Here is a 14,850-nt window from a genome sequence, read left to right as displayed (position 1 = left end):
AATTAATTCAAGCAATTATTTTGGAAAGGGGAGCAATGGAAAAGGAGCAAAAACGTGGGGCAGTAGCCAAACAACTACATAACCAAGCATTTCAAAACATTTAAATGTTTAAGCAGCTGTCATTTATTCATAATAACAAGGAAAAAGTAAGACATTCCTTCTGATGTTTTATTAGCATTAAAATGGTTGTAACTTTGGCAACAGTTTCAGGGTAAAGACCACTCTCTTCCTTTTAAAATGCTTAGATCTATTTGAGATAAAGGCTGATTTTAACATTTCTTCAAATAAACGAGAGCCAGATAATATATAGCTTCCTGCAAGCTTTGCAGAATTTTGGCCTAGGCTAGCCCCTTATGTTTTCTAATTATGCATATGGAAAGAGATATTAAATTAAAATACACATGAAATATGCCCCATAGGACTCTTACAATGTCAAAAGATTCTGATTGGCATTCGTAATCTGTATAGGTCTTCCAGTTCAAAAATAAACAGACATTATCTTTCACTTGGCTGTGTGCATGAAGATGCAAAATAGAAGCAGTGACTATAGTCCAGGGGTCTTCAAACCTGGCCCTTTTAAACTTGTGGACTTCAACTCCCAGAATTTCTCAGCCAGGCTCGCTGGCTGAGGAATTCTGGGAGTTGAAGTCCACAAGTCATAAAAGGGCCAGGTTTGAAGACCCCTGGACTATAGTCAGGAAGCTCAATCTAAACAGCCTCTGATATGGGGTCTCCTGCTTGGGTAGGGGGCTGGAGTAAAAGACCTCTGAGGTCCCTTTCAACCCTATTATAGCAATAGCACTTAGACCTATATACTGCTTTACAGTGCTTTACAGCCCTCTCTAAGCAGTTTACAGTGTCAGCATATTGCCCCCAACAATCTGGGCCCTCATTTTACCGACCTTGGAAGGATGGAAGGCTGAGTCAATTTTCAGCCAGTCAGAATCGAACTCCTGGCAGTGGACAGAATTAGCCTGAATTATTCTATGTTCTACTGGAATGTAAAAGATTTCAAGATCTCAGCACAATAATGTATGCTTAAAAACCATTGACTTTCATAACAATTAAAAGCTAGGATTTTGAAACAAAGATTAATCTATTGTTTAATCTAATTTTGCTGTACTTTTACCATGTTGTTTTCAGAAACCTCTCTAAAGTTTGCTGTAAATTATAGTGTCACTTTTGGGGGAAATAGCTGTAGCAATAGCACTAGCACCTAAGACTTATATATCGCCCCATAGAGCTTTATAGCAGCGGTCCCCAATCTTTGTGGCTTGGCTGCCCAGCTGGGGGAGATGAGAGGGGAACTGGGCCGTGCAAACAGTGGGTTAGTGCACACACATAGCTCAACTTGCGCAAGCTGTAGGCCAGCACGCACACGCATGCGCGCACAGCTCAACTTGCGCAAGTTGAAGTGTGCACACGTGTACGTGTGCGCTGAACCACCACTCATGCAAGTCAAGCTGCGCACACGCGTGCGTGCTGCTTGCCAATCATGCAGCCTGGTTCCAAATAGGCCATGGGTAGTAGTGAGCTGTTACCTGGGGGTTGAGGTTTACAACATCAGCCTATGGCCCCCAACAGTCTGGCTCATTTTACTGACCTCAGAAGGATGGAAGGCTGAGTCAACCTTGAGCCCGTCAGGATCAAACTCCAGACTGTGGGCAGAGTTAGCCTGCAATACTGTATTCTAATCACTACGCCACCAGGGCTCTTGGACATGACAAGGCTCTGTTAATGGCCAGTCCTAAGGTTGTTCGGGAAAGCATGGCATCAGTTCTTGTTGCCCAGCTGCACTTCCTTGGGAAGTTATGAACCATATTCATTCCAATTTGTAGACTAAAAAGATTAAGTAAAGAGTTTTAAGAAGTGCAGACCTAAACTAAAAAGAGCTAAATGCAAAAACTCATGCCCAACTCACAGAAGCTTATTATCTGGGAGGATAATGGACAGGAACCAAATACTATCAAATAAACAGATGGCAGGTCACTTGTATTGATTTCCAGCAAAAAATGAGTGCAATTTATAATATTTGAAGATTCCTAAAAGGCAAGACGAGCTTTTCAGTAAAAACACTGAAAACTGTATCTCTCTCACCCAATCATAATACCCCATGTTAAAAATACATTTCAGTGGTTAAACGTTATGTTGTTCCCAGAGTCTCTACTCCAGCCTAGTATCCATGTCTTCACCTCAGCAGCAGCTGTTTTGCCTCAGAAGGAGGCACAAAGTAGTATTGCAGGCAGTGGAGGAAAGAGGTATCCAAAACTTTCCTGAACCCACAGCCCCTGCTATCTCTTGCTACTTCTCCGCGTCTCTTTGCCATTGCTGACTGGGTTTGAGGAGGACCCTAGACTTGATGAGCTTCCACCTTGATGGTTGGGTTGACTCCTAGTGATGCGACTGGTGGTAGGATGGGTTGAGATGCTGGGTTGGTGCAGAGCACCTCCAGAGGAGATCAACCCATTGCCATTCTGGTTCTCTGCAGCTAAAGCCAAATAACATAAAGGAACATAGAAAGATATGAGTGAAACAAGATCAACGAAGCTACAAAATTCAGTGTAATCTTGAAAACCAGACTTAAAATGAAAGATTTGTCGCTACATATCCTATACTGAGTTCCTCAGACAAGGACCCAACGGAGACCAAAGGAGTATGAGCAAGAAAAATTACCACCACCACCACCCAAAAAAATAAGTGAAAAGGTAAAGAAGCCAAATGGAGATACATTTGCTTGTTGGTTTTTGCCTTGTGGCAACTTGATTTTGGAACTGGGTTTTATTTCATTGATTGGAGAAGAAATGCTAGATCTTCTGGCAGATGATTCTCCAAGGAGGGATTTCTACAAGTTTGCAGTAAATCACTAGGCAATGAGACCATGGCCTCTGGGCCACATTTCTATATGACTCCTGCCAATCAAAGGAAGACTAGCCCAAAGTTGAGATTGACATCATGCTAAGCAGGGATAGGCAGCCTGTTCAGGGGCAGCAACGTACTCCCCTGAGCAGATGAAAGCCTCCAGGGATCATCATAATACCCTTCTGCTCATTTTTCTGCGTTTTCCAAGGAGAGATAATAAAGGAAGGGAGGGATGGCCACAGGAAGCTTCTTGAAGGTAAAGTGCTCCATTTCTACCATGAAGAACTTCCCAACAGCCAAGAATCGTTGTTGTTGTTAGTTGCGAAGTCGTGTCCGACCCATCGCGACCCCATGGATAACGTTCCTCCAGGCCTTCCTGTCCTCTACCATCTTCTGGAGTCCATTTAAGCTGACGCCTACTGCTTCAGTGACTCCATCCAGCCACCTCATTCTCTGTCGTCCCCTTCTTCTATTGCCCTCAATCTTTCCCAGCATCAGGCTCTTCTCCAGTGAGTCCTTCCTTCTCATTAGGTGGCCAAAGTATTTGAGTTTCAACTAAAGAGCAGTCGGGGTTGATCTCCTCTAGGACTGACCGTTTTAATCGCCTTGCAGTCCAGGGGACTCGCAGGACTCTTCTCCAGCACCATAGTTCAAAGGCCTCAATTCTTTGACTCTCAGCTTTTCTTATGGTCCAACTTTCACAGCCATCTTTTAATAGTCCCATTTCAGCTCACTTTGGGGGTTTGGGAGAAGAAGTCTCAGCTAAAGATTGGAGACCTTCCTGCTCCACCCTTATTTTCAAAAACCCCGCATAAATATGGTACCAGTGAAGTCTGGCTTCTCTGCTACAAAATCCTGAGATGCTGGGAGAACTCATGTGGCCTCCTGACTAGTGCACTGACATATGGTTTGTTGACCATACAAAGCACTAATTTTATTCCCATGTAACATTGTCATAAATCATAGTTTATAAGCCACGGTATCTAAATTAATACAGGTAGTCCTCGACTTACAACCATTCGTTTAGTGACCTATTGAAGTTAGAACAGCACTGAAAAAAGTGATTGGTGAACGTTTTTACATTTACGATGGTTCCAGCATCCCCACGGTCACACAATCAGGATTCGGGTGCTTGGCAACTGGCATGGATTTATTTGATGGGTTGCATTGTCCTGGGATCAGGTGATCACCATTTATAATCTTCCCAGCTGGCTTCTGACAAGCAAAGTCAATGGGAGAAGCCAGAATTGCTTAATGGCTGCATGATTTGCTTAACAACTGTAGCAAAAAGGGTCGCAAAATGAGGCATAACTCACTTAACTGCATTGCTTAGCAACCAAAAGTTTGGACTCTGCTATGGTTGTAAGTCAAGGACTACCTCTATGTAACTTTAAGCTAAAACCAAATAAATAATATTATAATTAACATGTGTGCAAGCCAATCAACATGAATGAGCAGAAGGAACAAAAGGTCCCAGTTTATGATACAATATTATATACAAGCCCAGCTACATGCTTATGCACTACCAGCCAATAAATTAGCCCACCCTATTTATAAATCTATAAATCAGATTGTCAGAAGGTCATCAAGACAAGAGCAGACCTATCACTCATTAGCTTGGATCCAGTTGTATTACCTGCTGATGTAGAAGGTCCTGGTGTGGTTTGAGAGGCTGTGGGGGCTGCGTTGTCATTTGGGGTCTATAAGACAGAACCAAAACAACTATTTTAACCCATGCAGAAAATCTAGATTTAAAAGACCCTGGGGTAGAGAACAGAGAAGGAAACCAATCCAACTATCTACCCAGAATTTCTAAGTGTGGGTGGAGAAGAATAGGTGGCATAAACTATACTACATTGCAAAACAAAAACATCTTTACACAACAAAGCAACAAGATCTGGCTGGCATGATGTTATCTATTAAGATGTTATCTGTAAAATATTTCTGAGAGATGACTAGCCACTAAATTTGCTCCAGCCAACTAGCCACTAAATTTGCTCCCATTTAAAGTCCTCCTCATACTTGTGATTTAGATCCATTCAGGCAACCAATAAATTTGCCAAATACATATCCTGAGATTTTGTATCATTATTTGTTAGATTTGATTCTCATATTTTCTCCAGTAACTGAAAGCTGGAAATATGGGGATCACCCTTCATTTTCTTCCCATAACTCAGTGAGGTATGTTTGGCTGAGACTATATATAAATCCACCAGGTTAGTTTCCATGAGTGAGGAGGGACATCAGTCCAGGTTCCCTCAATGCAATCCAAAGCACAACCACTATGCCACTCTTTTAAAACTCATGCAGGGGAAACGCTTCAGCTCCTGCTTATCCCTTCACATTTCATCAAGGTGTCTCTTAAACACGTATGAACTCTCTCAGGTTACACACCTGAAAAGTTTATTATCCCTTTTTTTCTGAAAGGAAAGCCAGGATAGGCTACCCAGCTTGGGGTATGAGAAGGGTCAGTATCTTCAATATGGCTAGTGTAACTAGATAACTGAAGCCATGACTCTTTTTAATGGCTACTATATGTATTGCTTGCACATAAAAGGAGTGGGACTTGCATCCCTGGTTTTGCCTGACACTTGAGGTCCATGATACCTTCTGTAGTCATTTCTCTAGATCAGAGGTGTCCAACTCGCTGCGTCACGTGACGTGTTGCGATGTCTCGCGACTTTTTCCCCCTTGCTGGAGCTGGGGTGGACGCGGCTTCCGCGTGACGCATCCGGCTTGACATCCCTGCTCTAGATGATCTGAATCTACATAATCCCTGACCTGGTTGGGACTAGCAGAGGGTGAAGCCCAAAACATCAGGCTCACTTGTCCTGGATTGGATTGTGTAATTAGGTTGTGTAAGGTCCCTCAGTTGAGGCTGATTTCTGAGCACGTTATGGAGGCAACCATTTGTATATGTCACTGTCAACAGAACTAAAGAGGTCTTTATCATTCCTTTTTCCTTTTTTGACTTCCTGGCTCAATCAATATCTCCAGTACTGGTTGTTGAGAGTCCTATACATATAATAAGCAAGTCTCCTTTAGTTTAGTTTCTGACTCCCAAGTTGGGCCAATGCTGCCACCTGCTGAAACTTTCTCTTGACAGGCACATGTAAAACCCAACTTCTACAAAATCTAAAACAAGCACGGGATTTTAAAAGAGAAGAAACGCAACAAGAGGTGGTTATCTATCACAAGAGGCATATTTTTAAAGGATTCTGCTTGAGAAAAAAGAAAAGGCAAGAAAAGTACAGTCATCCTGCGACTGGGCAAGGAACGGTTCTTAGGCTTATGAAATCCATCAATAAACTTTTATTTCACACCTCAGCATCAGTTTAGTTAGACAAAGATCCTTGGATTTTTCTTAATTTGCATAAAGCACTCTAGTGATGAAATTGGGTTCCACCATTTTGAAAACAAAACAGCCCACTTTTTCCAAGAAAGACATATATATGTTTAGAAGCAATCTATTACTCTACACAGCATTCATGGTTAGGTTTTAAAGCTTTAAAGTTTCACTGACCAAGCTTATGTCCCCCCTACACTATTTCTGAGTCCCACTAGTCAGTGACTAAGAAAAACCAAACTAAGGCAATTCTTATACTTACATTTTTGTTTTGTGACTGCTGGGCAACATAATCAGGATTTGGCTCACTGAAATTTGGCACTTCTGAATAAACCATACAAAACCTAGAGAGCAGAAGATGCAATTGTCATTCAACTGATGAATTTTTTTTCCTTGTTCTTTTTAATTCCCTCTCTCTTAACAATGCATACTGCACTGTCGTAATGAAACTGCAATATGTCCTACAGTGGCTTATAGCTCGCTTGAAAAAGAAACCCCGATTCTTGCAATCAAAGTGGCTTGCGAACAAAAAAAAAGAAAAAAAGTTTAGACAGAAGAAGGGAAACAAAATGAGGCACCACTGAAATTATAACTAGTATGGAAATCCATCTGGTACTCTAAGGCAGGGGTCCTCAACCTTGGCCACTTTATGACTTGTGGACTTTAACTCTCAGAATTCCTCAGCCAGCATGGTTGGCTGAGGAATTCTGGGAGTTGAAGTCCACAAGTTACAAAGTGGCCAAGGTTGGGGAACTCTGCTCTAAGGGATATTGCTAAGCTTCCTTTGAAGATAAACTGAAGACTGCTGCCCCCTCCCCAACAAAGAGGTGCCAGAATATCCTTTATTTCCCTCTAGTGCAGCAAGATGGAATAACCATGCAAAACAATCCCGAAACTACCTTTAATTTTTTTCTGGCAAATACAAAACTTAAAAGCTCCGCTCTTCCAAACAATGGACTTTCAAGGGAAATAATAAGGGTGGAAAGAATGAAGGTGGGAAAATATTAACTCAACCCATTGAAATTAAAACTTGACCAGCCAACAATGGCAACATTATGGACCTGGTGTTAATGTTCATGTTGTTAATAAATGAAAGAGATCCAGAGGTAGATAGTAACACTTAGGCAAGATTATTCACAGTGAGCTCTTACTGAAGATCAAAGGAGGGATGAAGGAGCTCTGACTCAGACATCAACTAGGAAATACATCAACCATCAGCTTTAGAACTTGGACACACTTGTTTTATCTGGGCATTTAAGATTGATTCATGGTTAGTGGAATAGATACACCAAGATCATTTTAACATTAAAACTGAGCACTGTGCTCTTTGAGATGTTCAGAGCTTTAAAGGGGGTGAGGTCAATTAGGTGAATTAGCACATAGCACCTGCTGGCAGTTCTTTAAATCAAACACATCTTTTCCAGGAATGTAAGGCAGCATCTGCACAATACCAGGAAAGATGCAGCTTCTTCATAAATTGAAATGTTATGAAATGAAGGAGCCAGTTTGATCTACTGGTTAAGGCACCAGGCTAAAAACTGGGAGACTATGAGTTCTAGTCCTGCTTTAGGCATAAAAGCTGGCTGAGTGAGTTTGGGCCAGTCACTCTCCCTCAGTCCAAATCACCTTGTAGGATTGCTATTGTGGGGAAAATATGAGGAAGGTGTATTAGATATGTTTTCTGCCCTAATTATTTATAAAGATAATAAAGGCAGGATTAAAATAAAATAAAATAAACTTTCAAGATCACCCCCGTGCATTCTGAATTATTTTTTCCTTTGACCTGCACATATTTAATATTATTCTTTGTCCTTATTCACTACATTTTTCCTCCAAGCCATACCCTTTTAGCCTAAGGATAGTGAACCTCTATAGCACTATACACTGATTTAAGAATGGCTAAAGAACAATATGTAAAAATCATTATACAAATCTTTATTAGCACAAATAACAACTGTAATACTTCAGTGTGGAATGTCTCACTGAAATAATCATTGGGAAAACTAGAAGTTCACTGTGAAAAAACAAAATATATCTTGATAACAAAGTGAAGCTTAAATTAAGTATAGCACAGGGTAGGGACATTTATCCTAGAGAATAAAGAAGTCATGGCATAAGATTTAGACCTGTGGATCAGGCAGTGATTTCTTAATGACAGATGGATTGCTAAATGTAATCTGAAATATAATAAGATGTTACCAATTTCTTTCAACCTAAAAACAAAGGAAGATGCCTTCCATGGTTTGAGATATTTTATATGTTCTAGGGCAGAATTATTCTTTGGTGATAATCTGTCTTTGCACAAAATTGGAAAAAATCCACCTAGCTATCCCCTAATACTGGGAAGAACCATTGAGATAAACTATGAGCCTTACTCTCCTACTTTCTGCAGATCTCCTCCACGTCCAGTGTACAGTGTCAAGCAGCCTTTAAAAATTGATGAGTACCTGATAAAGAAAAACTCATTATTGAAAGCAGCACACAGTTCCTAGTTTTGCTCAAGAAGAAATCTGTCTTTTTGGTGCATCACATGAAGCTCTATCTATATAATATCTGTACAGTGCTTGTTTGTTCCTCATGGAAGTAAACTAATCTTCCAGACAAAGATGATAATGGGTGCAAGAGAGGAAGATTATATGTTCTTAAATCTCATTGAAACCAGTAATATATGAACCGCAAACTGATTTATCTAGGAGTGAGTATCCTTGAATTCAACAGACTTATTTCCAAGGAGCCATGAATGGGATTCTGCTGCTAAGTTTTCTAGATTTGCTCTACTTATTGGAATTGAACAAAAATGTTCAGTTAGTTGGGCTGGCTGCACAGTACAGCAAACTTAGTGTGTTGGGTCTTTGCTAGCATGTTCATATTTGCACAGAACATCAAAAAAGGTCAGAGCAATGTTACAGGACGCTCTGCTTGTATACAGGTAGTTCTTGTTTAGTGACTGTCTCATTTAGTGATTGTTCAGTCTTACAACAGTGATGAAAAAGTAACTTTATGACCAATTCTCACATTTACAACCTTTGTAGGTCTCTAAAGCAGAAGAAAGCTGAAGTAAGATCCTAAGCAGAGCAATTGTTTCATTTGGCAACTGCTTCTCTGAACAAGCGAGTTGCCAGTCCCAACTGTAGTCACTAAAAGTACACTACCTGTACACCACTTTTTATAGGCAGATTCATGCGTTCTGCTCAATCAGTGTTTGGTTAACCATCATTTACTGAATAAGCAAAATTGGATAGGTTCAAATTACATACTGAGCCATAAATCATGGTTTATAAACCACAATAGCTGGGTTCAACTCCACAAGACAAATCAATGTCAAGCAAACTAAATTATGACCAACAACAATGCATAAATTAAGCTTAAGTCTGCCTTAGTGTAAATATGAGGAAAATGAACCTTAAAAGCAACATGTACATTTGCAGAAGAAAATATGTACAGGTCTAAGAAATAGGTTAAATGTTGCAGATTAGACTGATCCCAAGAATTATATATAGTCTTTATATTAGGGCTGATGAAAAGTTCATTCTGCTGGATCTAAAACATCTGGTAGCCAAGACTGCATGGCCAATGATGAGGCGTGTTAGAAGATAATAGTTCAGCAACATCTGAAGTCTCAGATTTCCCATCCCTCCCTTAAACTTTCCTAACAAAATTTAGAAAAGCGGTGAAACACGTTAAATAACTAATTTGTATGAACTAATTTGAGCACATTCCACAAAACAGTCAAGTCATACTTGCTGTTCTCTTGACATAAGCAGGAGTAGGCAACCTTGGCTCTTTTATGACTCGTGGACTTCAACTCCCAGAATTCTGGCTCAGGAATTCTGGGAGTTGAAGTCCACGAGTCATAAAAGAGCCAAGGTTGCCTACCCCTGACATAGGGTTTAGCCACAGTTTCAAAAACAACACCTCTTCCCCAAGCTTCTCCCAAGCCACTCCTCTTGGAAAAACCCCCATACCCTTTGGTGAGTCGGATGATATCGCCTGGCTGGATTAAATTTCCAACATCATCCCATACAGAGATGTTAATGCTGCCTGTTTTGTCAGCTACTTTACACGTCCGTACTTCGTGACCATCCTTTGTCTTGGTCACCCGGCCTAATGATAGAACAAGAACCACAATTCAAGACAACTGCAGGCATCTGCTTTCATGAGTGAAGGAGAGGGTTTTTTTGTCACTCACTGCTTCACTCCAAATACATCCCACCTTCAACTGCATATTCTTTTAAGCCTAGACCAGGGGTAGGCAACCTGGGCTCTTTTATGACCCGTGGACTTCAACTCCCAGAATTCCTGAGCCAGCATAACTGGCTCAGGAATCCTGGGAGTTAAAGTCCACGAGTCATAAAAGAGCCCAGGTTGCCTACCCCTGGCCTAGATGTTTAAATACTGAGCTGGTATATGTATCAGACTGGAAGTAAATTGTTTAGATTATCTAAAAAAATAGTCATTTTCTGAGAGTTCAGTCTGCTTCTCTATATCACGGAAACTGTTTCATGATCAGCAGCAGTGATCATGCCATACAGGTAGACCTGCTTAAGGATAATTGGGACAGGAATTTCAATCACTAAGCGATGCGGTCGTACAGTGCAACATCACAACTCCGTTGCTTAGCAACAGTAATCTCGGCATTCCTTGTAGCTGTCCTTAAGCAAATCCTGTTAACTTTGATCACTTAATCATGTCATTAACTTTAATCACATAACTTTGAGTGATCATTAATCGAGAATTATCTGTATTATTTTCCCCCCTCATATAACATTGCAATTTTAAAGCCACTTAAGTGTACTGTAAGTATATACCACTGAGTTCATTAGTATGTAATATATAATAAACTTTTAAAAGTATTTTTAACTTTAAAAGCCAACAGGTACTGCAAATTGTTTGGAGTACAAAGAGGGGAGTCAGAAATTAAATACTTATGTATATTATTCTTAAGGGGTTTTCTTCTTCTTTTTTATAATTATAAATAATACTGTAGTGGAGATTTTAAGCTAAAATATATACTTTTGTTTTATATCATAAAAATAGTTCAATGTACTTTGTTTGCTATGGTTTACCTTTTACTAATGCTATTTTGAGTATTAATTTTATAACTTCAGTAACATTATCGATCTAGTTATATAAAGTATCTTTTTGAAAATACAATTTTGTTTTAAAGAAAGTATTTTTAATCTGGCTAATAACCAACATTTTCTGGAATAAGACAGCAATTAGTTGATCAGTGAGGGAAAGGAAATAATTACATAGTAATTACAAAGTAATTACAAAAAAAGGCAGTGAAAATATCTTACCCAGAATTGAAGCATTCTAGTGAGAAATAGGGCATGTATCTTGGTCTCCCAACTGCTTACATAGTGATTTTAAAAAAATACAAACCTATTTTCTCTTTCACATGACTTACCTGTTTCCAGCACAATGAATATAAGATTTAGATTTTTCATGCCTGGTTTAATATCTTTCACCAACGTTTCTGTTGTCATGTTAAATGGCTTCTGATTTCCAGTACCTGGCAAATAATTTTAAATAGTCTTATATTCATAGATAGAACAAATAAGAAAATGCTGCTTGTAACAGATAAGAAAAGTATTCTATTTTAATCTTGAAGATATTGTATTCTCTTCTAGTGATATAAAACACAGCCCAACTCCAAATATGCAAGATTATAAAGACATAGATATACAAATTGTGTAAATTAAATTTATTCCTCCCATTACCACATTCTTCCTTCTTCTACAATTATATGCAAGAAGCTGATACTATTTTGCCCAATACCAAAATTTAGGCTCTTGGGATTCTGACAAATTGGAAAAGCTTCTGTGACTGAAAACTTATACAGAATCACAAGGCACTTACAGAAACAATATTTTACAGTATTTGTTTTTAAACATCATAGGCTAATATGTGAGCTATTCAAGAGAGAAAGCAAACAAAACTCACTTTTAAATAGAAAGATGCTTCTAAAAGTACAGATGTGAGGATGTCCAACCAGACTTTAAAATAAACCCTACATTTTAACATGCAACTGCTGGGTTCTCATAGCACATCAAGACATAATTTGATTTTCTTTTTTGTTAGTATATTGTGTGAATTCATTCAACTGTGGTTTCATAAGCAAATTATGGGTCAATATATAAACCCAGCCAATATTATCCAAACTGCAGATACCTAATTTGGAAAATAAGCTTTGAAAAATCCAAAATGAAAAACAGCAACATGGAGTTAAAATACATAAGCAAGAAATCAGTTTTTACTGGTAGTCCTCAATTTACCACCACAATCAAGCCCAAATTTCTGCCGCTAAGTGAAATGTTTGCTAAGTAAGTTTTGCCCGTGACCTTTCTTGCATAGTTGTTAAGTGAATTTGGTTTCCCCATTGACTTTGCTTGTCAGAAGGTCCCAAAAGGTGATCACATGCCTCTGGGAGACTACAATCATCATAAATATAAGTCAGTTGCCAAGCGTTTGAATTTTGATCACGTCACCATGGGGATGCTACAATGGTCATAAGTGTGAAAAATGGTCATAAGTTACTTTCTTCAATGCCGTTGCAACTTTGAATGGTTATTAAACAAACTATTGTAAGTCGAGGACTACCTGTATTTGTCTATCAAGGAAGCAGCAGCATATTACTGGAAATATGTGCAGGAATATGAGCTGAATTCTATATACCATCCCCAGGTTCACACACCTTCTATCCCAAGCACACCTTACATTTCCATGATCAAAAAGCACACATCTATACATTTATGACAAACTTCTTTGACAGAGATTTCAAATGCAAATGTTTTACACACAATTCCTGTAATATATACAGAAAATAACTGTAGTTTTAATCAATTCACCACAAAAGACATATAACGTTCACCCCCCCGCCCAATGTAAGAGCTTTTACTTATTACAACCTTAGAATGCACAGGTAAAATCATATTCTTTTATAGATTCCTTGTTTCCTTATTGCTAACAGGGCAGACGCTTTCTGACATTCCTTGGGAAATTATAAAGAAAAGTAGCCTCTCTAGTACAGTCTTGAGTGTAATCAATCTAAGTATTTAAAAGGATGGCTATAAAATATACTCTCCCCTTCCCCATATCCGCTCCCAAATTCCAGCCATGTTTAAACTGCTGTTGCCAACTTTTTCCTTTCTGAAGCAAATTATAAGCTCATCCTGGTATTTTACAAAAGCTCGTAATGCAGTTTTGTCAGGTTTTAGCTCCCACTGACCATTGTTACAATACCTACTTTGAACAAACTGAATAATTTTCAGCACATGTAGAAAGCTAGTTTCAAGGGAGGTTGTATAGCATACTTGATCTGGTTAGAGGTTGCATTCCACTGTGAAAAAGAAAAACAAATAAAGTACTTTCCATTGTTTCTTAGGGAATCATTTATCCCCCTCCTGATCAAATTTCATCTTCTAGCAGTTTTTTGCTATGCGATTCCTCTCCTTATGAAGCAGATACTAATTTACTTACTCTTAAAAAATATGCTTGCATTGTAATAATATAATTAAATGAAACATGGTTAAAAAGTTCAATAGAACAACTTAATATGCTAGTGAGCAGTCTCGTTCCTACTGAACGTGGATCTGCTGGCCCTGCAACATGTCCATATGTTTTTGTGCTGTGTCCAAAGCAACAAACAGTCTGCCGAAATCGCACATTCTTCTTACCTACAATCTCATGGCTATTAATTACATCTTGTATAGAAGAAAGTCCCCATCATCACTTTTCAGTGAAACAGCCAGATGAACGTCCACTTGCAGACATTCCAGGAAGTATCCTGCAGCGTCTAGTCCAGCCAATCACAGCACAAGACAGTCCTTCGACATGTAGGAACGTTCCAATCTTCCAGCCAATTGCAAGCTGATAAAGCATTAAAGTGACAGTACCAACAACTATAGACATTGTAGGGGTGGATCCGCGATTATCTATGGTAGCCAGAAATAGAGTCTGGAGCATCTTTTTAACAGACTATTACAAGGCATAAGGTTTCATGAACTGCAGCTCATTTTATCAGATGCGTGGAGTAGCTTAACTGATGTACGATTTAAATAGGTACGGTATATACAGATGAAGGGAGAGGAAGACTGTGGGTGCACAGATGAAGGTTGCATGAGAACAAATTACAAATTGTTTCTCAATTAACATTTTTAACTGCTTAAAAACCTATTGTGTTTCAGATCTTTTGAAATAGCCTCAAACATATTGATGTAAGTTTAGTTATCTCAGTTTTTGAATACCAACAACTGATTACAAACAGTGTTTTCTACTCCAAAAAACAATTTGCAATTTATTCAAATCTTGATGTTCAAGAACTTAACTAGTGGTCTGAAGACATGCAATATTTCAATCAGTTTTGAAGTTGGTGCATCTTCCTTTTTGGTTTCATTTAAATATGGGCACAAGCTGGATTGGGAAAAATTAGAAACAAACAATACAATTAATGAGCACCTTTGTAATATCCCACAAAATATCCCTAATTTAGTCTCTCCCATTGAATGAATTAAAGCTCGTAGTTCATAGTTACAGCTTTTGCATTTAATAAAAATATGCATATATTTGCCAATTTTCACTGTAATAAGATTATCTGTGCATTGATGTGGCATGATTATTCAAAGGACCGGGAGATTTAAGCT

General features: G+C 38.9%; 1 protein-coding gene across 1 annotated transcript; it reads right to left on the bottom strand.

Annotated features, from left to right (window-relative positions):
- Positions 1-2,006: 2,006 nt before the first annotated feature.
- NABP2 (nucleic acid binding protein 2) lies at positions 2,007-13,994 on the bottom strand. The gene is made up of 8 exons (XM_015822916.1): positions 13,885-13,994; positions 13,455-13,547; positions 11,616-11,720; positions 10,171-10,309; positions 8,581-8,652; positions 6,468-6,549; positions 4,496-4,559; positions 2,007-2,488 (listed from the first exon to the last, which is right to left on the bottom strand). The coding sequence occupies exons 3-8, from the start codon at positions 11,692-11,694 to the stop codon at positions 2,292-2,294; spliced, it is 633 nt and encodes a 210-aa protein (XP_015678402.1). The 5' UTR covers positions 11,695-11,720; positions 13,455-13,547; positions 13,885-13,994; the 3' UTR covers positions 2,007-2,291.
- Between the last annotated feature and the right edge of the window lie 856 nt (positions 13,995-14,850).

This window comes from Protobothrops mucrosquamatus, unplaced genomic scaffold, assembly GCF_001527695.2.
Source record: "Protobothrops mucrosquamatus isolate PMUCROS unplaced genomic scaffold, P.Mucros_1.0 scaffold1725, whole genome shotgun sequence".
Taxonomy (NCBI): domain Eukaryota; kingdom Metazoa; phylum Chordata; class Lepidosauria; order Squamata; family Viperidae; genus Protobothrops; species Protobothrops mucrosquamatus.
This window is presented reverse-complemented; position numbering and strand designations above follow the sequence as displayed.

Coding starts and splice junctions, on each gene's coding strand:
- NABP2 (XM_015822916.1), bottom strand. CDS start 11,694: ATGACAACAGAAACGTTGGTGAAAGATATTAAACCAGGCATGAAAAAT. Junction 8,653..10,170: donor ATCATCCGACTCACCAAAGG/GTATGGGGGTTT, acceptor TTTCTTTATCAG/GTACTCATCAATTTTTAAAG. Junction 6,550..8,580: donor GATCTGCAGAAAGTAGGAGA/GTAAGGCTCATA, acceptor TCTGCTCTCTAG/GTTTTGTATGGTTTATTCAG.